General features: G+C 44.5%; 1 protein-coding gene across 10 annotated transcripts in view; it reads left to right on the forward strand.

The window, feature by feature from the left end:
- The window catches only part of plekha7b (pleckstrin homology domain containing, family A member 7b), a 294,855-nt gene that overhangs the window by 147,551 nt on the left and 121,764 nt on the right, over positions 1–25,540 (forward strand). For all 10 annotated transcript variants that reach the window (XM_039738638.1, XM_039738665.1, XM_039738648.1 and 7 more), the window contains one exon: positions 12,128–12,242. In XM_039738638.1, coding sequence (XP_039594572.1) covers positions 12,128–12,242 — 115 coding nt within the window. The remainder of the gene's footprint in view (positions 1–12,127; positions 12,243–25,540) is intronic.

Below are 25,540 nucleotides of genomic sequence, written 5' to 3' on the forward strand. Positions count from 1 at the left end.
TGGCCCTGGATGAAGGACCTGCCTGCCAGCGTGGAGAGTCTGGTGTGGGGGACCTGAGAGCGACAAGGAGTGTGTGGAGCTGAGTGAGGTAGAGAGGGGCAAAGGTTATGTAGGGCTTTGAAGGTGAGAAGCAGAATCTTCAGTTTAATCCTTGATGGGACTGGTAACCAGTGAAGCTGGGGGAGCACCGGGGAGACGTGAGCAGAACGCTTCATGTGGCTGTCGAGTTCTGAATGTGCTGTCGTCTCTGTAGAGATTGTGTAGGGGAGGCCAATGAAGAGGGAATTGGAGTAATCAGTTCGAGACGTTAGGAGACAACGAACCTCAATGAGTCTGAGCTTCATTAAAGGGCAGAAATGGACGGAGGTGGGCAATGTGGCGGGGATAATAGAATGAGATTTTGGATAGAGACCTAATGTGTAGCTCAAAATGATGTGATGAATGAAATGTTATGTTCATTCTGGTGGTGTGGCCTCTTTTCCTCACCCTAACCCACCATCTTGTAGAAAGCCTCCCATAACAATATGTCACCGTCCTCTAAGACCCCCAGTTACCAGCGTATTCCGTTTTAAATGTGTAGGTCCTCTGTATTTCACCCCGCACAAATCACTTGTGTCACTTTATTTGTCCCAACCTCTTTTCTTGATATGTTTTGGGACTGTCTTTCGGTTTCTGTGTTTTAGATGAATGTTTCTAATCTTTTCTTTGTCCCTTTGTCTCTCCTATATTTCTTCTTCTGGTCCTTCTCTTCTCTCTCCGTGACTTCTATCCAGCAGAGGTTATTCTGTCTGATGGGCATCATCTCTGCTAAGCTAATCTTGGCCTCTCGCCCTCCATGGTGCAGACCATCTGGCCTTCAGTATAGAGAAGAGGCCAGCCGCTATGCGTTTTGGTTCCGAGCTGGTTGGTGGTGAGAGGTCTGCGCTAATTTTAATCTTTAATTCTGCCCTTTGCTTATTCCTGTCTCTCCCGTGGGGCTCGCTGTGTCTGTCTGGGTTCTCTCATTGCTCTCCACTGGCATCGGGCCATTTTTAAACCTGTATGCACTCCCTTTACAGGGCGAGTGTAGGAAGTTGGGTGGGTGTCTGGCTGGCTGTTGCCTGCCATTATTTAATTTTCTATGCTTCCTGATTTGCTCATTGAACTCAATATTAAAGATTTTGATTACAAAAGAAAGCTTATACATTTGTGCCCCCTTTTATAAGAGGAAGCAAACAAAGAAAACCAACCCAACCTGGACTTCTGTTTTGTGCTGCTGGTTTGTATATTGTCATGAACTAGTGGAAGGGGTTTAGTCAAACATAAAATTTTTTATTACACAAAAATGCTCCAAGGAGCGCAAAAAAGGCACAGGAGGAGTTGCCTTCAAGATCAGGCAAACAAACTTGAAATACAGAATTCCCAAAAAGTTGGTGCCTAAGTGCACTTGGTAGGGTGGCAGAGACGCCTTGGGCTCCTCATGAAGGAAGTTGGTGTGCCTGCATTCACGTTTAGATGTGCCCAGATTGGCCCGTTTCCTCATTAGTGCTCTGGGGTGCGTGTTTAAGACACCCGCACCCCTAATACTTTAAAAGGAGCCTGAGCAGAGAGCGTGTGGGTGAATGGATTAAAGCACAAGAGAAAAAAAAGTACAAGAAAAGGAAGACCAAATTGGGAGTGTCGGTCAGGGTGGTGGTCAGCAATCCTGTGAAGAAGCTACCGGCCTGCACTTCCACTGTGGATCATTCCCAGCTGAACACAATTCAGGAGTAGGGGATGATCAAGTAGTCTCATGGGGATAAATATACAAGAAGAAGATGGAGGTCCTGCACGATGTGGGGGTCTGGGAGCTGTCAGAATGAGGGCTAAAGGAATGGGCCATAGCTGCTAGTGTCTCAGCCAGCTAAGACGGCCCGCTGGTGTGGTGGGCTGGGCTGACAGGACTTGAATGAAAAGGAAACTTGTTGGTTTTTAACCTCCATTTGAAGCGCTGGTTTTGTGGATTATTTATTTTTTTTATTGGTGAAGAGCGCTGCAGTGATTTACACTTTGGGGTTTTGAAGAAAAATAAAAGCACTTTGCAGCTGTGTGTCCTCGTGGCTTGGCTAAGCCCAGTCAGGCCTATTGACAGTTCCGGGTTCAAGCAGGATATGGCAGCTGCAGCCAACCCACCCGGACCGTCTGCCTGACCAGAACCCATCCTGCTCACTCAATGTATGGCAAAGCACCGAGTGTCTCCTCAGCCTTTATAGGACTTGGGGAACTACCTGCATGGACACCTAGAAATTAAATAATACACACAAAACTAATAAAAAAAAAAACACAAAATCCTGTAAATCAACAAAAATAACAAATTTAACACAAACCAATGAATGAAATGAGCACAAAAGAGAAAAAAGATTTGAAAACTTGGCTGACACAGAACATCTACAGAGCAGCTCCTTGTTTAATGAAGCTGATGTGTTCCAGGACTGTCTTTTTGGAGGTAAATGAACAGTCGGTGGAACAGGTGGGCAGAGGGGCTGCAGGTGCTGTGCCAGGCCGAGTTGAGTGGGAAGCCAAAGCTGACATTTGGTTAATAAGGAGGAAAAAAAAATGAACGGTTTGTGCCACTTCAGCCATCTTTTGTCTGGCGCCTCCTGATTCATCAGCATGAGAAATCTTCCCCATATGACATACCGTTCGACTCGTGGTGTCGTCTAGTTTTCAAGATGTCCAGTTTCATGGGGTTCCCCCCTGTTTTTGTCCTTTTAAACCCTAATAGCTCTCACTTGTAGGCCATTTTTGGGCCATATTTTGTGCAGGAGATTAGACCATCATAGTAAAAGAGTAAACCACTTGGTGTCCTTGGCAAAAATGATCCGAAGGACTTGAAGTGGTGCAGGCCGCATCAACTGAGCCATAACGGGATCTGAGAGGTCAAAAGGACTCCCTTACACAAAACTTTGGGGATAAAATGGGAATTGATATCAGCAGGTAGACAGTCGATGGGATTCTGTTTGAAGGTTGTTGATCATGAATATGATCATGTTTTTCATATTTGATTCCCACCAAGAGCCACCCTCAAAAGTGACAAACTTCAAATCTATGCATGTGGAGTATCATATTAATACAATTGCTAGGTTTCTAGCCCTCTGCAGACCTCCATCAGTGGTTGAAAAATGACAAACTTCAATTACAATCAAGAATATTTAGACTACTAGGGCAGCTTATGCTAACGGAGACTTCTGGTTTCTTTGAGTACCTTTAGGCCCAAGCGTCCGAATGGCAATGGATGTTCAGGTTTAAACATCACACGGTGGCAGAGATGAATTATGGACGTTAGTCACCCTGTCCGAGGCGTCTGAAGTTCTCTTGTGTGTTTGCCAAAGTGTCATTTAATAGTTGTTTATGCCACCTTATCAGATAGAGTGGGCCACATGCTGTATACCAAATAGGCGACCCCCCCCCTCAGACATACCCGCCCTCTTTGTTAAAGTGGAAGCTTGAGGGGAAAGTTCATGTGCCACAACATGTCCCGTACCTACAGTGGTATTACTCTCACGGTCTTATACAACAACAACAACATTTATTTCTATAGCACATTTTCATACAAACAGTAGCTCAAAGTGCTTTACATAATAAAGAATAGAAAAATAAAAGACACAGTAAGAAAATAAAATAAATCAACATTAATTAACATCAAATAAGAGTAAGGTTCAATGGCCAGTGGGGACAGAAAAAACAAAAAAAACTCCAGACGGCTGGAGAAAAAATAAAATCTGTAGGGATTCCAGACCATGAGACCACCCTGACCAGTCCCCTTTGGGCATTCTACCTCACATAAATGAAACAGTCCTCTTTGGATTTAGGGTTCTCACGGAAGGACTTGATGATGATGATGGTCACGTAGACTTCTGCCTTTAAATCCATCCATCGTTGTTGGAGCATCATGAAGCTTTGAGTAGGTGGAGGTGGCACAGGTCACCACCACAAAGAAACCGGAAAAAGAAACAGAAAAGAGAGTTGGGGTCAGTATGGACAGTCAGGCACGTTCATGGTTTACAGGTGTTCTGGGAGGGGGACACACTACTTGTGGAGGTCACTAGTTACCAGGTAACATGTTCGGTGGTTGAATGATAATAGCATTGTAATTTGTGGTGTAAAAGGCCCAATTCATGCCCAGATTTCTGTGATCTGATTCAGAACCCCTCTGCTAATTTGGCAGGGGTGGAGGACGAGCCTCCGGTGGACTGTTAAATGAGGCCTGAAGTGAGTGAAGCAGATCTGTGGAAGGCTGACAGAAGCCTGAGCAATTTGTCAAAGCCGCTTGTTTTGGAAATGTCTACAAAGCGAAGACAGGCGATCCGTCACTGCAGCCAAACTGAAGGCCGAATGTCTGTGCTGCGGTCTGTGGCCGAGTGGGTCAGGACCTCATATACAGGCACCCCTGATCTCGGATGTGTTTCTGGGGCATAGGTGGAGGTGACACTTGGATGGGCTTTAAAGTCGTATTCTGCCCAACAAATTCCATAAATTATACATTTGTGACGATGCGGGTTTGTGTCACGCTCTCATCTGGCTTCTGGGAGCCCTTGAACCCGTCACTGTCGGTACTGTTACTGATGTGCTCGGCAGTGAGACACTACAATGGAGCAAGAGGATGGTGCTTTAATTAAAACAACAACAAAACAAGTGTTCAAATAAAAGAGCAGTGCATCAAATCATTAAATAAATAATCCATAAAACAGGTGAAGAGTGGAGGTTTTAAACACCAGAGAAAAACGATCCTTTAAAATGACGACGAGGTTAACGTAACGCTGGAAACAGTCCCTTTAAAAAAATCCAAAGCCCGGTGTATTTTACCTGGCGGCTCCCCTGCTTCTCCCATCAGGCTTCTCAACGGGGGAGTCGCTCTTCCTGCAGCAAGTCTTCTCACGACTCAGCTGGTCTGGAGGCTTCCCGATCCCTGGCTTTGGTTCCGCTCCCTCCAGACCGACACTTGGCTTCCCTAACGACCAGGACGCTCACGACAGAGAATTCATCACCCAAGCCTCCTGACTCCTGCTGCCTTCTCGGCCTTACGCGGCCAGCCGTCCTACTGCCAGTCACTCCCGTTCCTCCATAAAATGTTCAGCGGGAGCGACCAGTTCCAACTGCCCTAGGTGTTGGTCAAACACCCCTGCTAGGGCTCAACTGTCCAGCTGCCAGCCTGCGAGCCTTTACTCGCTCACACCGGCTCTTTCTCTCCATGCTGCTTCCTGCAACCTCCGTCTTTCTTTTTCCTTCCTTTTTCTTCTCTTCTCCTCCCCCTGCCTCGCGCTTCTATTTATGAAGAGGATGTGGCAGCTCTGGCAATCAGCAGCTCCCCTAAAACAATTATGGATGTGGACGATTTCCCACCTGTGCACTTGAGAAACGCCCACATCACTAGCTCCCCAGGAATCGCTTCAGCCATACACCACGTCCCCTCGCTAAGCCGCGAGTGCAGCAATTATTTATTTTAAAACTGACCTCTTGTCGTGAGCTGTGGACCCGCTATACCACAACACTGTCTATATTCAGTAGCCACAGTACCTGTCAAAGTCACCCGAAAGAATAGTTTAAAAATATTTGGGATCTCCTGGCCTACGTATACCTTCAGCACCTTTCTTCTGTATTCACGTGTATGTGAATGTCGCTTCTCTTTCAAGTGGTTTCCTGTAAAGCCTGCTTCTTAATCTTGGCCATTAATTCCGAGATTCCTCCGGACCAATTTTATACTTTTAGCCTTTTGAAGGCGAATCTCACAGCAGGCACCTCCTGGTGCGTCTCACCCTCACACCTCCTCTTTCATGGCTCCAAAAAAGCCAAACTGATGTGATAAAGGCGCTATATAGCGCCCGACCCGGCACCAACTGACGCAGAGGCACGTGTAAAAATCACACAGGCTTTTATTTGTCTTCAGCTGGAGGACACCTCTTCCCCGTAATCCCTCCAGCCACAACACAGTCCCAAAAGCACTTTAAGCACACCAACAACTCTCCACCTTACACCACCACTCCTCCCAGGAAACCTCGTCCTCTTCCTCCCGATTCTGGCCATTGAGTGGTGGAGGCTGGCCTGTTTTATAGCCCACCTGGAAGTGTTCCAGGTGTTTGACCACCTGGTCCCAATTGCACCTCCGGGTGGGGCTGATGACTCGTCCAGCCGGGTTCTTGAGACTCGGCAGCACCCCCTTCCACAGCAACTAGGCTGTGGAAGACTCCATCTCCCATGGAGCCAGGTGGGAGGCTGGGGAATCATCGTCGGCCTGGGAGGCTGCCACCAAGCGTTTCGGGGGAGGTATTGAGCTGTCAAAAGTTGCTCCCCCGGAACATACATAGCAGGGGCTTTCCGGCCGAGCATGGAACCCAGCCGTCCATCACGCTGATCAATCGAGTTTCTCTAAAGAACTGGATACACAGACTTTTGTGTTTTATTATACGAGGGGGAACCCAAAAATAGTGATTTTTTTTTTTTTTTTTGAATCTTTTATTTCTCTGAACATTTCTAAAATGTAATCACCCTCAAAATACTCTCCCTGAGACACAATACACTTGTCCCACCACCTTTTCCATTGTTCAAAACTGTTCTCAGACTCTTGGAAAGTGATAGCCTTCAGTGCGCCTCTGTCGTTTTGCTTCTTGACCTCCTCTACACCCCGAAAACGCTTTCCTTTAAGCTCCCCTCTTCATTCTTGGAATTAAGAAAAAATTGCAGGGTGCAAGGTCCGGGGAGTGGAGGGGGATTGAACTGTTTTTTTTGTGAGAAACTGCCACACACTTTTGCACAAGGTTGTGTTGTCGTGGTGCAGAAGCCACTTGCCTGACTCGCCGGGTCGTTTTCTCTGCACTGCATCACGCAATCGCTTGAGCACTTGAAGGTAAAAACCCTCACCTGGCTGAAAGCTTCACCTTTGAAAGCCTCTCGAAGCAATGTGACAGCTTCTGCCGCTGTTTTCCCCGAAAGGAAACAGAACTTGACGCAAATACGCTGTTCATTCAAGTCTACCATTACTAAATCATCTGATCGTCTGTTAAACCAGGTAACACAAAGGAATGCTCCCAGAATACTTCCAGTGAAACCTGTGAGAACATTGCTGTATTTTTCAATCAAAAAATTAGTGATATTAGAGATAACATAGTTTATCTCCCCAACACTGCAGAACCTCCAAAGCCCTGGTACTCCATTATAAACAAATTAAATGCTTTCACCAGGATACATTTACCTGAATTACATTTTATAATCTCTCAACTGAAACCCTCCACCTGCGTCCCTGACCCAATACCAACCAGGTTTTTCAAAGAAATATCAGACGTGCTAATTGACAATATTCTTGACATAGTTAATTCGTCATTAGATACGGGGGTCTTCCCAGACTGTCTTAAGACTGCTGTAGTTAAACCCCTGCTCAAGAAAAATAATCTCGACCCCTCTGCCTTTGAAAATTTTAGACCCATCTCCAACCTGCCCTTCTTAAGTAAAATTCTAGAGAAGGCAGCCATTATGCAGTTAAATGACCACCTCAATAAACCTTCAGTCAGGCTTCAGAACAAATCACAGCACAGAAACTAATAAAGTAGTAAATGACTTGCGGTAAATGCAGACAGAGGCCATTTATCTGTTCTCATCCTCTTAGATCTGAGTGCGCATTTGACACCATTGATCACAGCATTCTTAGAAATCGCCTTAGTCAATGGGTGGGCCTCTCTGGCAGTGTCTTAAATTGGTTTGAATCCTACCTGGCAGGGGGAAAATTCTTTGTTAGTTGTGGTAATCACATCTCAAAGACACACGATATCCAATATAGTGGTCCACAGGGCTCTATCCTGGTCCACTGCTCTTCTCAATCTACATGCTTCCGTTAGGTCAGATTATCTCGGGGCACAACGTGAGCTACCACAGCTATGCTGATGACACACAGCTGTACTTATCAATAGCACCTGATGACCCCGACTCTTTCGATACACTAACACAATGTCTTACTGGTATTTCTGAATGGATGAATAGTAACTTTCTCAAACTAAATAAAGAAAACTGAAATTTTAGTAATTGGCAATAATGGATTCAATGAGGCTATCAGAAATAAAACTTGATGCACTAGGATTAAAAGTTAAGACGGAAGTAAAAAACTTAGGGGTAACCGTTGACTGTAATCTGAATTTTAAATCGCATATTAATCAGATCACTAGGACAGCATTTTTTCCACTTAAGAAACATAAGTAAAGTTAGACCTCTTATATCACTGAAAGATGCTGAGAAATTAGTTCACGCTTTTGTTTTCAGTCGACTAGATTACTGTAACGCACTCCTCTCAGGACTACCCAAAAAAGACATAAATCACTTGCAACGAGTGCAGAATGCAGCTGCTAGAATCCTAACTAGGAAAAGAAAATCCGAACACATCTCTCCAGTTTTGATGTCACTACACTGGTTACCTGTGTCATTCAGGATTGACTTTAAAATTCTGCTTATGGTTTATAAAGCCTTAAATAATCTGCTCCATCTTATATATCGGAATGTCTGACACCTTATATTCCAAATCGTAACCTCAGATCTTCAAATGAGTGTCTCCTTAGAATTCCAAAAGCTAAACTTAAAAGAAGTGGTGAGGCGGCCTTCTGCTGTTATGCACCTAAAATCTGGAATAGCCTGCCAATAGGAATTCACCAGGCTGATACAGTAGAGCACTTTAAAACACTGCTGAAAACACATTACTTTAACATGGCCTTCTTATAACTTCACTTTAACTTAATCCTGATACTCTATGTTCAGTTCCTCATAATAACTATTCATGGTGGCTCTAAACTCCGTACTGACCCTAACACTCTCTTCTGTTTCTTTTTCCGGTTTCTTTATTGTGGTGGCCTGTGCCACCTCCACCTACTCAAAGCATCATGATGCTCCAACATTGATGGACTGAAAGCCAGAAGTCTACGTGACCATCATCATCAAGTCCTTCCATGAAAATCCTAAATACAAAGAGGACTGTTTGACTTATGTTAGGTAGAATGCCCAGAGGGACTTGGCGGTCTCGTGGTCTGGAATCCCTACAGATTTTATTTTTTCTCCAGCTTTTGGAGGGTTTTTTTTTGTTTTTTTCTGTCCACCCTGGCCATCGGACCTTACTTATTCTATGTTAATTAATGTTGACTTATGTTTATTTTTTATTGTGTCTTCTATTTTTCTATTCTTCATTTTGTAAAGCACTTTGAGCTACATTTTTTTGTATGAAAATGTGCTATATAAGTAAATGTTGATTGATTGATAAATCGACGAAGACAGTGACAGAGACTCTGACCTTCCAGACCTTTCCCCAGAGATGCCACTTGGCCAAATGATGCGGAGGGCAGTCTCGTAGTGAACACACCTAGCGGCAAACATTGGAACTAACGGACCTCTTTAAAAAAAAAAAAAAAAATTCTCGTTATTTTTGCGTGGTCCTCATATAGTGGCTGTTTTTTTAATAATGTTACCCCATGTTGTTTGAAGTGGTGGGCGACACAAATGTTTGTTTTTTTTTTGTTGATTTTATTTGAAGAAAACAACATTCCAGGCAGTCAAGTCAGAGTTAACAAATTAGAATCTCATGTTGTTTTGCAGAATAGAGATAACAAACTATCTAATAGAATGGGGTTCTGTGGAGATCAACACTTGGCGCCAAACTTCGGAAACATCTATGAACAAAATCTCCCATTACTCGTGTCACATAATCCACATGTGAAGCCATCGAGTCGTATGCCCTCAGCTAGTGATCTGCATACCCCACGTGAATTCATTCAAAATCTTGGAAATGTTTGGAACATTCTGGAAAATTCATTTTAGCCAGTGGTGAAAGAGAAACTGAGCTCGTTGTGAGTGGATTATGGTGGAGCAGTGGTCTTTTACGTGTCCCTAGAGAAGTGTATATGCTGGACCGATTATCGTGGCAACAATGTGACCTGACCTGTCCGGTAACCACTGTGCCACTGTAAATCCCCAAGATAAAATATCCGAACAGTCCGATTTCCTACAGGGTGTGACAGCAGGAGCAGGAAGCACAAAATCACTGAGACTTGCCCCCTCCCCCCACAGATACAGATGAGATGACGGCTAACAACGGGAGCAGGAGGCATGAACTCACTAAGACTTGTCCCCTGAGAGTGGATACTTGCTTTGTCCCAGACGCTTTTATTCATTCACTTCCACGGCTACCAAATTACGCAACAATAAACCCATGTGGGTTCTTCACTCTTTCATTTTTGCATCAACTGCACAGCACTCTGGGTAGGCTGTCACGTATTACACACAGGTCAGTCCATACAAGATATGACCTTTTAAGAGACAAATGCATTTCCACTTTCCTTCTGTGTGTGTTGTAATTAAATGTATCTGAACATTTTCCAACAATATTTAGCACACCAGTAAAGCCGTTCTTATTAAATGCATACTGAAGAAGACTTTCATCTGATAATAGCGGTTGATTCAGCCTACTGTCCTAATACTGGAATCGTTGTTATATACTCAGGTGGCCTGTCCCATCCAGGTTTGGCTGCTACAGCTCTGTGATATCACGCTGGCCTTGCAAAGCATCATGGGGCTCTAGGAAAAAAAAATGGTTTGAGCCTGCTGCATGGGGAATATTTGGCAAACCCAGTAAATTCACTGCGAGAACTGCTTTGATGAATTTCATCAATCAGCACTACACATGACATCCCAAACCGTACATATTTTTACTAAAATCTTCTTAAATAAATCTCCTCTAGAGAACGATCTTGTTAACAAAAATGGAAGGCACTCAAACGTTACTGAGCACTTGAACTGAAGTGATGGCACAGAAGAGAGGCCGTTTTTAGGTGCTTCAGCAGTCAGCAGCACATCCAGTGGAACGGCGCAGATCTAGCAGAGCAGAAATTTCAGTGGCAAAGGTGGCATCGTGTGACAGTGCCACGTTTAAAGCCACAGTGGAGATTGCGAGGCTGTATGTGCTCTTGATTTGTTAAACATGTAAACCATGAAACACGTGAACTCACAAATTTGGCCGGGAGGAGTCCAAGTACTTTTGGCCTTATAGTGAATGCGGTGGTCCTGAGTTCTTCGTTTCTACTGGCATTCTCAGAGTACAACAAGCTTACAATTTTTTTTTTTTTTTCTGACTAGTGAAAGTGTTTTTGAATGCCTGCTTTATCACCACGTCTTAATAAAATATGACCGGAAATGACACCAGGCAGTTGGTTAAAGACGTTTCTATTTAGGAAAGCATATTAACAAAATTGCCTCCAATTATTGTTTTATCTTTGTTTTTATCTTGATGTGTCTTTGTTTAAATTTTTTTTTATGTAGCACTTTGAGGTTTACTACAAATGTAAAGTGCCTTATAAATAAAATGAATTATTATTATTATTGGTTAAAAGTCCATAATCCTGTCTGGTCAGTTTGGGGAGCCTGCACTGATACAGCGCATTGCCGCACCCACCACATAATGAAATAGCACAGCATCCTGGTTGGCCAACCCCCCAGACAGACACGCGGTCCAGTCCCACCCTCTGGAAATGACCATCTAGCTGCCACAGCCAGGTGTTACGTGGGCGTCCCCTTGGCCTGGTCCTGCCACTCAAGTGCTGAACAATGAGGGTCCTGCAAGCCGGATCACCCTCGGGTAATCGCGCCACATGGCTGAAGTGCTATAACTGACACTCCCTCACAATGCAGGTCATGTGCCTCATTTGGGACTCCGTGAGCAACACAAAGTCAAACCAGTGGTACCCAAGGACCCTCCAAAGAGAGACGCATGAAGGAGTCCAGTCTTCATCTCAGGTCACTGGATAGCGTCCATGTCTCACAAACATACAGCAGGACAGGAAGTACCAGGACTCTAAAATTCTTGGACCTTCGTCCTTTTGCATAGATATCATGTCAAGTTTCCCAAACAGATATGACTTAGCAAGCAGGCATAGAAAATAAGTGTGAACCTTTCGGTGGAGATCTTCTGCCAGGTGTCTTTTTTCACCCTGAATGTCTGCCCTGTAGGCCTTGGGGATTTGAGTTTGATGGCGTCGGTTTTTCCATCATAGACCCCGTGGCACTTATTCAGCGATATTCTGTCTCTTGTAGTCTGTCTGTTACTCATAATAATGTCCCACCTTTTTTTTTTTTTTTTTTTTAATAGGCCAAATTGTCGCATGTCCAGGCAAGTGTTAAATCAGAGGCCTTCCAGCATGGTGAGCGAGTCGTCCACAGCGGTGACTGCTTCCACAGTGGACGCTACATCATCTTCCTCAAAGGTGAGCTGAAAACCACTGAAATGGAACCCAGGGTCTGGTTGTGTTTGATTGGCTATTTTGATGGTTATCCACCTTAAAAGGATAATTGTCGGTCTGTGCATCTGTCCAATTGTTGTGTCAGTCATTCCAACACTTGACGCCTTATAAATATTTACACTGCTTTTACGAATCTCATACCAAATGGCAAATGAGAGACCTCTGCATTGCAAGCGTTAACCCTGAGGTCTACGTTGACCACTTCGATTTTAAACTGTCTTCGACGGGCAGCACAGCTAGTTGCCATTAATGTATTGGGTTGTTGGGATATGGGAGTATGCTGAAGAAATCCTGGCTGGGTACCATCGGTGTGTATATATTTTCTACAGACTGTGCCATGTCTGATAGATAGATAGATAGACACTTTATTAATCCCAAGGAGACATTCACAATTTGATGACGATGGCGAAAGGATAATCTAGATATACAGTACCGTATATACTCATGTACAAGTCGGGCTTTGAAACCCAAAAAATTGATCATAAAATCAGACCCCGACTTATACTCTCGTTCAGAAATACAACACTTATATATGTGTGTGTGTATATATATATGTGTGTGTGTGTGTGTGTGTGTGTATATATATATGTATGTATGTATGTATGTGTGTGTGTGTGTGTGTTGTGTGTGTGTGTGTGTGTGTGTGTGTGTGTGTATATGTATATATATATGTATGTGTATATATACTGTATGTGTGTGTTGTATTTATATATAATAAATTTTTTTTTTTTTTTACATCTTCTTGCCTCCTCCAATCTTAGATTTTTGTTGCAGCAGCGCAGTTACCAACTTCTTTCACCATTCCAATGACTTCTAATTTAAAACCAGCTTCATATTTACTTGTGTTTGAATGCTCCATCGTAGATAAGGGATGTGTCTTACGATAAAGGTGTGTGAGACGCAAAAAAGACACAAAACAGTGCAAACGTCGGTTCGGAAAAGGTTGGGTATTACTGTGTGGTCACGTAGGCTGTGTGCTCCCTGGTTCCTCTCTCAGGTGGGCGTTAGCATGTCATAATCTCTTGGACCAGTAGCGTGAGTTTTCCACATTTGACTTATACAGCTGACATTATAAAAAAAAATTATACAGTAAAATCAAGTCCCGACTTATCCGCGGGAGAACTTAAACGTGAGTGTATTCAGCACGTCTGTCTCAGGATCGCCGTGTTGCGCACACTTGCCCTTGTGATGCTGCTGCTCCATAAGCCTGCTTACGTGTATTGGTGGCAGATACCTTTGGGGTCCTCTGGATTCTCCTCACTTCAACATTTAGCTTAGCCTGAGCTCACGCTGCCCTTATACTGTGATGGACACAGACGTGATTCCTGTGCTGTCCTTCTGCAGTATATGTGAAGGATCTCGGTTTCACTTTCTTTCCAGGATGGATACCAGAACAGTCTGGAGGTTTATAAAATTCTAACGAAAGTCCATGCTTTGTGCATTATCCGAAATAAATGCTATGACTTTACCTGTGGGGCTCCATGTCTACACAGCAGCAGTTAGCTTCCCGGCAAAGCTGTCAACTGTAGGTGACTATAGTGCTGCTGCTTTCACGTGTCGTTCTCAGGATAATTGATTAGCTGGTGGACATCTTTGCCCATCAGCCGTGTTGGTTGGATCATGCCTTGTCTTATGCCGCACACCCGTTTTTTTGTTTCTAGCTATCGCTCATCATCCATTATTCCTTATTAGTGCTGCAATCGAAGCTTGTATTACCACATGTAAAGCAAGCATGCTACCACCATTGTAGATGGTCTGCTTTTTGTACTTCACTACAGAATTCTCAGTAGAGTTGATCACCCCTTTGCTCAAAATGCTTCCCTAACCAAGCTTCAGGTTTATCTGGATCCTCCTCTGTTCTCATTTCCAGTTTGTAATGGTATGATATATTGCATAAATACTGCCCTCTTGTGTCGGTTTAAATGAATAAATTGAATGTCTCAATGTACAGTGGCTGGGAAAAGGAAGTGAATGAGCCCTTTGGAATGACCTGGCTTTCTGCATTAATTGGTCATGAAATGTGATCTGATCTTCATCCAAGTCACAAGTTTGGACGATCAGAATATGCGTACGCTAATAAAGCTCAAACAGTTATCTTTCATATCTTGACTGAACACACCCATCAAAAGTTCACAATGTGCTGTGGATAAAGTAAGTGCACCCTTGGACTTGTTTAACCGGTCGCACCTCCTTTGGCAGCAGTGACCTCAAACAAGCAGTTCAGACCTGCTTAAAGCATTCTGGAGGGATTCTGGACCGTTCTTCCTTACAGATCTGCTTAAGCTCAGCCGTATCAAAATCACATTTATTGGACAAGTATGCACACATAATAGGAATTTGACTCCGGTTTTTTGATGGCTCTCCAAATATACTTACATGACAGGCATGCACACAATTGATAAGGAGGTCTGGTGTGAAAGACTCTCTTGAGGTCCTTCTGTAGCATCCTTCATTGGCTTAAAGTCTGGGCTCTGAATGGGCCCCTCTGAAACGCAATTGTTCTGTTTTTGTGGTACATTTACTTTGATATTTAAACCAACTTCTACTGAGCTTCAGCTGGTGGACAGCCACCTTGACATATCCTGTAGAATACCTCGATATACTTGGGATTTCATATTCCCCTTGATGATGCCAAGTTTTCCAGACCCCAAGGTGGCAGCCCCAAATCATGATGTTCCCTCCACCATTGGGATGATGATTTCATGTTGGTATGCGGTGCCCTTTTTATGCCATGTGTACTGCTGAACAATTCAGCCATAGTTTCATCAGGCCACAAAACACTTTCCCAATAGTATTGTGGAATATAAAGGTGGTCTTTAGGTGTCCTTGGCATCCTGCCCTGGGCATCAAGCCTGTTCAATGTTTTGCGTATGGTAGACTGGTGACCAGAGATGTTAACTGCTTCCAATGACTCCTTCAAGCCTTTAGCTGTTACTTTAGCGTTCTTTTTAATGCCATTGAGCGTTTTGTGATGTGCTTTTTCACTCACCATTGGTGGGCACCCACTTTTAGGGAGAGTAGCCACAGAACTAAATTGTCTCGATTTATGCACAGCTTGGCTAACTGTGGACTGATGATTATACAGTAAAATCAAGTCCCGACTTATCCACGGGAGAACTTAAACGTGAGTGTATTCGGCACGTCTGTCTCAGGATCGCCGTGTTGCGCACACTTGCCCTTGTGATGCTGCTGCTCCATAAGCCTGCTTACGTGTATTGGTGGCAGAAACTTTTGGGGTCCTCTGGATTCTCCTCTCTTCAACATTTAGCTTAGCCTGAGCTCACGTTGCCCTTATACTGTGATGGACACAGACATGATTTCTGTGCTGTCCTTCTGCAGTATATGTGAAGGATCTCGGTTTCACTTTCTTTCCAGGATGGATACCAGAACAGTCTGGAGGTTTATAAAATTCTAACGAAAGTCCATGCTTTGTGCATTATCCGAAATAAATGCTATGACTTTACCTGTGGGGCTCCATGTCTACACAGCAGCAGTTAGCTTCCCGGCAAAGCTGTCAACTGTAGGTGACTATAGTGCTTCTGCTTTTTCACTCACCATTGGTGGGCACCCACTTTTAGGGAGAGTAGCCACAGAACTAAATTGTCTCCATTTATACACAGCTTGGCTAACTGTGGACTGATGATTATCTAAACTCTTTGACATTATTTTGTAACCCCAAGCACACATTAAAAACTTCTGGCTTGGACAACCGAGAGCTGCTGCAGTCAATGCTGCAGGCCTTTAGTTGCCATTAAAATGAGGTCAGAGCTGCTCAGATTGTGCCACAGGTTCATATTTGAAGCCGTTAATATTTGAACTGAGCAGGTCCTGCTTGTAGTGTCCACGAACAGGACTGATCGATTCTTGATATTCCTTTTTTGGAGTCCCAAAAGTTCAGAATGTTTCATCATTAAGATCAATAGTATCTGTGGCCGAGTCAGCTAGGATGACGTAACTTACTGTCCTGGCCAGTGACGTGGACAGATTCATTCTGCGTTTCACCTTCTTAATCACACATTTTAGTTTTAGTTGTACTGTGCTAATCATTCTCAAAAATCTCAAGCCCCCCTATGTAACCCATCTAGCATTAAAACATCATTTGAAATAAGAGGTGTAAGCCGCTTCTCCGCAGTACCCAAAAGGCCGCAGTACCTCATCCTGAGATCTAACAGTTCAAACAACTTGTTGTGAGCAATCGGACATTTCTCATTATATGAACTCAGGCCAGGTCTGAATCCTTATCACCTTACTTTAGTCCTCACTCCAGACCTCTGACTCCTTCATCTCCAGATGAGCTTGTAACTTTCGCCTTTTTCATTTTCAAACCAGTGACTCTTTTGATGGGGCTTAACGGGGGTCTTTGTGCGCCGGTGATCGCAGTGCTACAAGGTGAATACGGCAGTGTTTCATATATCCCACTTTACATTCCTCAGAGTCTCCCACATTCTTAGATATTTTGGACGCATGCAGCCTTCAGATCTTTCGCGCTCATCGTGTGACATTTCTCAAGTTCACAGCTTGTCTGAGAGGCAGTTGAGGTGGGCCGGTGCGCAGGTCTGTTTTGACAGCAGCATCTCTTCAGTTTAGGTTAAAAATCCATTCATAAATGTATGGGTACAAGCTAAAGGCCAAATCTTGACATCAATAACATTAATTACATTTAAAAACAATTAATACAGGGTGAGTCAAAATTATGACGTCCTCAAAAAGGTTTGGGGCAATCACCCGTATATTGTGCCTTGGCTGCAAAACGGTTAATTGAATGAGAGATGCTCATAGATACAAGTCCAAAACAGAGCTCATTTAGGTAGCTAAGATGGCTGCTTTATATTCCGAGAACCGGACGTTACGTCTTCAGTGCCGCTGGAACAGGAAGTGACGTCATCAGTGGCACTGGAACCCTGCTGGATTTCCCATGGATGCTCTGCAAGTGATTGCGAGAGACTGTCAGTGCACCTCGCCGCCCCCTGGTCTGCCGTGGAATTACTATAATTCAGGCCCTTCAGCCGTCTCCCAATTGCACATGTGTGACATAAGTTTTGAATGGCGGAAACAATGTATCCAAAAAACATACTTCGTATGTGCAAGATAATACACAGGAATGTCTCATCTTGTTTGCTATGCTGTTCTTCACATGTATCATATGTCGCACTTAAATTGTATACAAGTAGATACATAGGAGTACCATTGGTGTTAACATCATTTTGACTCACCCTGTAATTCCGAATAAAAACAAACGGAGCTTCTGTAAAGGCTGCCGCATGTCATGACGCTCACACATAGAAAGGAGTTCAGTTTTTACTGAGACATACGTTTACATCAGCAGATGCTTCTTGTGAATGGCAAACTCAGAATGTTGTAGGCTGTTTTTCCATTGGTCAGAATATCTCTCGGCCACGCCTCCAATCTTGTTTCATTGGTTGGACTCCAATTAGCTTTCCTTGTTGATCAGCCTTGGGGTTCCCAGACTTTCTCCAGCCTACGCCTGTGAATGTTTGAATGAGGTGTTCAGTATGCACAACAACAATTTCATAATTTGCATGTTGTCAGTTAAACCAGACTGTATTTTAAAACAAATTTATACGTTAAGTCTTTAGTTTCATTACTGCGGATGCTCTGCAATAGTCCGTCGTGGTGAAGAGCGAGCTGAGCCAAATGGCGAGGCTGTCGATTTACCAGTCGATCTACATTCCTGCCCTCACCTATGGCCACGAGCTTTGGGTAGTGACTGAAAGAGCAAGATCGCGGATACAAGCGGCTGAAATGAGTTTTCTCTGCAGGGTGGCTGGACTTTCCCTTAGAGACAGGGTGAGGAGTTCAGTTATCCGGGAGAGACTCGGAGTAGAGTCGCTGCTCCTCCACATTGAGAGGAGTCAGTTGACGTGGTTCGGGCATCTGGTTAGGATGCCTCCCTGAGGGGGTGTTCTGGGCATGCCCTACTGGGAGAAGGTCTTGAGGCAGACCCAGGACACGCTGGAAGGATTATATCTCCCGGTTGGCCTGGGAACGACTCGGGGGTCCTCCCAGAGGAGCTGGAGGAGGTGGCCGTGGAGAGGGAGGCCTTGGCTTCCCTGCTTAGGCTGCTGCCCCGTGACCCGACCTCAGATAAGCGGTGGATAATGAATGGACGATTGGATAGTTTCAAAGGGTTCACATACTTTTTGTTGCCACTGTAAATGTATGAGAATTTGAAATGGAGCAGGGCAATTGTGCTAATTTTATAATCGATAAGATTATTTGGTTTAATCTCATCAGGTAATTTTAAGTAAACCGTTTTTTAATTATTAATAAGAGAGACTCTCGCTGTACTCTGTACACTTGATGACAGCACCGCCACTACTACATCTACTACACTACAATAGCGGGTCTCTACTCTTCTCTACTTTTCTTTTTTTGTCTCATGCACAGCTGGACCACCCGCTTTTATTCCAGCATCACAGAACTTTGATCAGGGTGACACCACCTGATCAAAGTTCTGCAGTACTGGAATGAAAGCGGGTGCCCCAGCTGTGCACGAGACGCACATCCTCTTGGATGAAGCCTGGAAACCGCGATGAACGATTTAAGTACCTTTATGTTTGTACAGTGCCCAGTGGTGGCTGGGTGGTCTTTTGGTCTGCCTTGAACCCCTGCAGATTTTGCTTACCTGCAGTTTTTTTTATTTTTATTTTATTTGTGCTGCCTTCTCAGCCATGTGACCTTAGCATCAGACTCCTCTTTAGAGAATTACAGTGTGATGTTGGACATAAGGATGCTACTAAAAATTGCAGCGCTGCCACATCAGTTTGTTTCTCTTTTGTCTTTTGTCTCTCTATGTGAATCCTGTTTCCGTCTGAGCACACTGTAGCATAAGATGAGCGGGTTGGATGGGGAAGACCTTGGTGAGGTATGAGGCTGTCGTTGTGATTTCCGGGAGTGCCATGGGAATGGACGCACTATCGAAAAGGAGCGCGAAAAGGGAAAAAACGGCCCGAGCTTTATGGCGGAGGGGAAAGATGTGACCCGTCTAAGGCCAGGAAAAAGATTGTTTCTCATGGAGCACCACAAGTTTGGGGTGGCCACCTTGAGGATTCCTGATACACTGAGGGAAGTGGACTAGACCAGGGGTCACCAAGTCCGGTCCGGTCCTGGAGGACCACCGTGGCTGCAGGTTTTCATTCTAACCCTTTTCTTAATGAGTGCCCTGCTTGTGCTGCTAATTAACTTCATTTTAATTGAATTGCTTTAAGATTTGTTCCTCTGAATTTCTTCTTCCTTCCTCTGAATTGCTGCATTTCTTTCTTTTAATGGCACCCAAACAGAAATGAAATGTGAAGTGAGGGAGCCAACAGAAGACCAACTAAGTCAAGGCCTCAAACTCCAACCAATTTCACTCCAACCAGCTGCTTAATGAGGCACCGATTCTTGTCGTTCATTAAACCCGTTCTTTAACTCCGTGGCTTGTTGCTGTTCTCGTGGTGCATTAGCAGACATTTCTGAATTTGTTGATTTTCTCTTTTCTGTGATGATGTTGTGGTGGACCTGAGCAGATCAGCATTCCTGAGACCTTTCTTTCTTTTCAGATATTGTATGATGGTCACCAGTTGTTTGGGCTCATTTTGCACCTCATTATTGTTTGGCTGCTAATTAAGGAAAAAGAAACAATTAAGGGGTCTGAGTCTTTAAGAGCAATTAAATTTTGAATGAATTCAAAAGAAGTTAATTGGCAGCACAAACAGGGCACTCATTAAGAAAAGGGTTAAAATGAAAACCAGGACCGGAGCTGGCGACCGCTGGACTAGATGATGGACGGCACCGGAGTCAGTGTGAGCCATAAATCTTTTATTCTGGGATTGGCGCGACTGAAAACCTGAAATATTGGGAGATATGATAATCTGATAAAAAGACTAAATTGAGTGGACGTTGTGGGATATTTTTGGGGTGCCTGATTTTTATGACATTTGTTTACTGTATATGTTGGGAGAGGGTGGACGGTGTTTGGAATCGGTTTATGTACGAGGAGTTTGTGGGATTGTAGATAAAGTATTACAATTTTTTTTTGGCTGCATCTTTTCTCTGGATCATCCATCCATCCATCCATTTTCTAACCCGCTGAATCCGAATACAGGGTCACGGGGGTCTGCTGGAGCCAATCCCAGCCAACACAGGGCACAAGGCAGGAACCAATCCTGGGCAGGGTGCCAACCCACCGCAGGACACACACAAACACCAAGCACACACCAGGGCCAATTTAGAATCACCAATCCACCTAACCTGCATATCTTTGGATTGTGGGAGGAAACCGGAGCGCCCGGAGGAAACCCACGCAGACACGGGGAGAACATGCAAACTCCACTCAGGGAGGACCTGAGATGCAAACCCGGATCTCCTAACTGCGAGGCAGCAGTGCTACCACTGCGCCACCGTGCTGCCCGTTCTTTGGATCATTTTTTGTAAAAATCACTTTTATTAGTGGATGTCATTTTCGGCGCCGTGGGAAGGCGTCTGACGACAGTTTGGGGTTGGCATGCAATCAGAAATTCAGTTTTCACTATAAACTTGAACTTGAAGTGTAGCAGTTACAATTGCTACAGTATAGATCTGTGTTTTACAAGATCATATGGATGTATTTTTATTTATGCATTTTGTCTTTGTTTCTTATTCATTGTTACTCTTTCCTAATGTTAATTTTTATTTCTCTTTTTCTTGTAACTTTGTCTTTGACGTCCTGTAAATCACCATTCTTTGTATCAAAATGTGTGATAGAAACGAATGTTATTGTTGCTGTCACTTCACCTCCACTGCGGCATTGTGGGCCAGCACTGCTTGTAGAGGACTGACGGCCCGTGGTATTAAACCAGTGACGCCGAGCCGTCTTTCCTTTCAAAGCGTTGCAGTGACGCCCGCATGCTTTCTGATCGGCTTGTCTTGTCACCGACAGCTGCTTGAACTGTGACAGTCCTGTCAGACCCTTTTCAGTGTGCCAGTAGAGCTGCTTGTGCTTTCTGTTCGCCTCAGTGGGTTGCACATTTGTGTTCTCTTGGAACGCATGGCTGACTGGACTGGAGTTCAGACGTTTCTAAAACACATTGAAGAACTGCTAGATCCACAAATGTAACGCAGGGTAAGAGCCCGATAACGTCAAGTTGAATAGAGCAGGTGGGTACAGTGCCATCCATAATGTTTGGGACAAAGACACTTGTTTGTTTTTTTTGTTTTTTTCCCCTTTGGTTTCCCTCAATGGTTTAAAATGACAAATCAAACAATTCAGGCTTGTGATTAAAGTGCACATATTTAGGACTTTGTCGCATATCCCAGCATGCATTGACAGCTTGAAGTCTGTGATTCACAGACATCAGCTGGTGCTGAGGGTCTTCTCTGGTGATGCTCTGCCAAGCCTCTCATGCAGCCATCTTCAGCGCCTACTTGTTTTTTTTTTTTTGTCCCTTTAAGGTTTCTCTTCAGCATATGGAAGGCCTGCTCAGTTGGATTGAAATTGGGTGGCTTGGCCATTTAAGAATTTTTTTTAGCTTTGTCCAACTCCTGTGTTGCCTCGGCAGTGTGTTTGGCTCATTGTCTTGTTGTAGGAAAAGCGCCATCCACTGAGTTTGGAGGCATCCACTGGAACTCGAGCAGATCAGATGTTTCTCTGCACCACAGAATCCATTGTGCCATCAGCAGTGACATCGTCAATGTAGAGACGTGTGTGGCAGCCAAATGTGCTCAAGCCAGAACCCCCCCAGCACTGCCATGTTTAACACATGAGGTGGTCTGCTTTGGATCTCGGCCGGTTCCTTCATGTCTCCACACTTTGCTCTCGCCATCACTCTGATCAGGTTCAAGTTTGTCTCTTCTGTCTACAAGACCTTTACCCAGAATTCTGCAGGCTCTTTGGAGTCTCACAAACTATAATCTTGCCATCCTGCTTTTCTGTCTAACTAGTGGTTTGCATCTTGCAGTGTGGCTCCTGTGTTTCTGTTCATGAAGTCTTCCTCTGACACAAACACATCAGCCTCCTGAAGATCTGTCAGACTGGCATTTGGGTTGGTTTAACCGTAGTGAGGATTCTTTTGTCATCAGCGGTGTGGGGATCTTCATTGGCCTGCCATTCCCTTTACAATCACTGAGCTCACCAGTGTGTTCTTTCTTCTTCATGATATCCCAGACAATTTAATTCATCTTTGTCTCTTCTGTCCACAAGACCTTTTCCCAGAATTCTGCAGGCTCTTTGAAGTCTTTTCTCCCAAACTGTAATCTGGCCGTCCTTTTTTTGTGGTTTGCTTCTTGCAGTGTGGCCTTCTCTCTGTTTCTGTTCATGAAAGCTCTTTCTAATCTGTCATACTGGCCTTTGGGGATTCTTCTGTCCTCAACAGTGGAGGTCTTCCTTGGCCTACCAGTCCCTTTGCCATTACTGAGCCCACCAGTGTGTTCATGATATCCCAGACAGTTGATTTCGGTCATCCTAAGGCTTTATCGATGTCTCTGATGGTTTTATTCTTATTCTTCTGACTCCTAGTGGCTCTTTATTCAGTTGACTTTCATTGGCACAGCCCTTGCCCTTAATTTGACCAATGGTAGCTCCAGACTCCAAAGGGTAGAAGCGTAGGAAGCCACGAAACCCACCTGAGGAATCACAAACACCTGGGACACCAATTGTTCCAAACATAATGATGACCTGAAAAGGGGGGGACCATGTAGAAAAAGTGTTATGTGACCGAAATGTCGGCATGTCGGCATATCTAGAAAGTCTGACTGCCGTGTGCACTTTAACAACGATGTCTGAATTGTTTGATTTATAATTTTAAACTGTGGAGCAGAAGTGGAAAGTGAAAGAAAAATGTGTCTTTGTCCCCAGCATTATGAAGGGCACTGTATTTGTCCTCGCTGAGCTCCTCTTGACCATCCTCACATGTCTTGGACCTCTGAGCATTGTGGCTCTCAGCAACGTAAGCCCACTGAGTATTTCAGTGCCTCCCCAACCAAAAACACGGTGGGCCGGCATAGCATTTTCTCCTTCCGCCGCTCGGAGCATCACATTAAGTCATTACAGAGGCTTCTGTTCACATGCGGGTGACGGCTTTGGCACTCATCCTATTTAAAATTACATTTTTCTTCTTGAATGTTATCTCTGTGTAACCTTTGGCACAGAGGTGTAAAATTTGCCAGTGAGAAGACAGATATGAGAATGCAAATTCCTCAGTGCTGCTAATTACACGACAATTTAAGAGATGTCAGGGTACTCTGGGAGAATACTGCCTCTACGGCTGACGCTGAGCATCCTCTCTGCCCATATCACTCCTGGCAGTGCCAGCAGAGGGCTATTATGGTGTGCAACAAGAATTCAAGCCTGTGGCATTGTGAGGGTAGGCATCCTGCAGGCAAGGAAAAGATGGCGCAAGGAAAATTACCACCAAGATGGGAAACGAAAACTGTTCTGCCAGTGTGAGGAGATGGGCACCATCACCAGAGTGGTGTGCTGGGTTTGATTGGGCATCTTTGACTCTGATCAACAGAGAAAGACACTTTAATGACGAAATGAAAGCAGATCTCTGCAAAGTGCTCTAAGTGAATTACAAATATGGCATAATTATTTAGTAGGCCAGGGTCCTATGAAACTACTGAAGTCGTCAGAAAGAAAACTGAAATGCAGAGATGTCCGGTAATTGAAAGGAACTCCTCTGGGTGTCTCTGTCCTAGGAGGTTTCATTTTGCCAACGGGATCACCTCGCTTGTGTATCAGCTTTGTTTGAAGGTGGAGCCCTGACCCCGACTCCACCTCTCACTTCCGGGACAGACAGACAGACAGACAGACAGACACACACACTTCCAAGTGTAGACATTTATATATGAGACTAAGGGGCTTCGCTCACCCACCCCTGGGTTAGGTTTACCGGATACACAATTTAAAGAGACTGTTATCTTCATGGGAATTGTTACAAATGCATGATTTTAACTTTTACTTTAAAAACAATTCTTGTCCTTTATTTCCGGCCCCGGGCATGGTTACATCTCTTTTCTCGCAGGATGTATAACGCTGCTCGCATTGTGAAGGGGAGACAACTGAACACACGGTAAGGAGATGCTGTCGGATCATCTGCTGGTGAGCTGCGTGTTCTGCTTGTTGCATGTCGTCGTTTTAAGAGCTGGTAGCACTTGAAGCGTGTCTGCCAAAAGCAATCCAACAACTGCTAGGTTAGATGTCCGTGGACTTGTTTTAAATGATGGCTCACTGCCTTGTCTCGCGTGATGTTGTAAAAACAGTACTTGTCCTTTATTTCCGGCCCCTGGTGTAGTTAAATGTCTTTCTCGCAGGACGTATAACGCTGCTCGCGTTGTGAAGGTCGATCATTTTAAAGCCTGTACAGCCGCTGTCCTTTTGGCCACTTTGTGTCTCGGCTGCTCGCGTTGTGAAGAGGAGGGTTTAGGGTGGCTGAACGCACGCAAGGAGTGGTCGGATCATCTGCTGTGAGCTGTGCGTTTGGCTTGTTGCTTGTCGTTGTTTTAAGAGCTGGGAGCAAGTTAAAGTGTCTCTCGCGGGACTCCAAATTGTCTTCTGAGAAGATGACGTCTCGTCTCCCTAGTCTGCCTTTCCAAGATTTATTTTATAATAGAGAGATTATACATTGTGGTTCAATAATAAAAACGTGAAAACCTCCAAGGGGGTGACAACTTTTTGGGGCCACTGTACTCTGGTAATGCAACACTCGATACTTCTGGATGACAAGCCGACACAGGATATTAGAAATGGTTGCAAATGTATTAAAAATATAAAACTGAAATATCCCATCGACAAGGCTTGTCAGCATCTCCATCCTGGAGCCGCCTTGGGTTTGACGTGACAAGCTTCACCCACCTTCATTGTTTGGTATCCAAGGCCAGGCTGTGGATGAATCGCTCAAGGACAGTCACAGAGTTGTCCCAAAGCCACACCTGTGGTGTTTTTTTTTTTTCCTCTTCCAATGTCCTGTTGGAAGGTGAACCTTTGGCTTAATTTGTAGTCCAGGATGTGGTAGAGCAGATCTGCGGCTTGGAAAAAAAAGTCAGGTTTTTAAAAATCCGTATAGCCATGTCGTTCTCCGTGGGCGCGATTGCACGACCACGGGGAGTTAATGAGGAGATTGGAGCGCGTGGCACCTGCACGTGTGGGTGCGGTCGTTCTTGTTTGCCTCCTTGGCTTCCTGCGGTGTGTAATTAAGATGCTGTGCCCACGGAGGCAGAGGTTTATATGTGTGTATATAAACGAAGGTACACCAGAGGGGGGGATAAATCGTGGAAAAAAGAGA

This window comes from Polypterus senegalus, chromosome 1, assembly GCF_016835505.1.
Source record: "Polypterus senegalus isolate Bchr_013 chromosome 1, ASM1683550v1, whole genome shotgun sequence".
In the NCBI taxonomy this organism is placed as follows: domain Eukaryota; kingdom Metazoa; phylum Chordata; class Cladistia; order Polypteriformes; family Polypteridae; genus Polypterus; species Polypterus senegalus.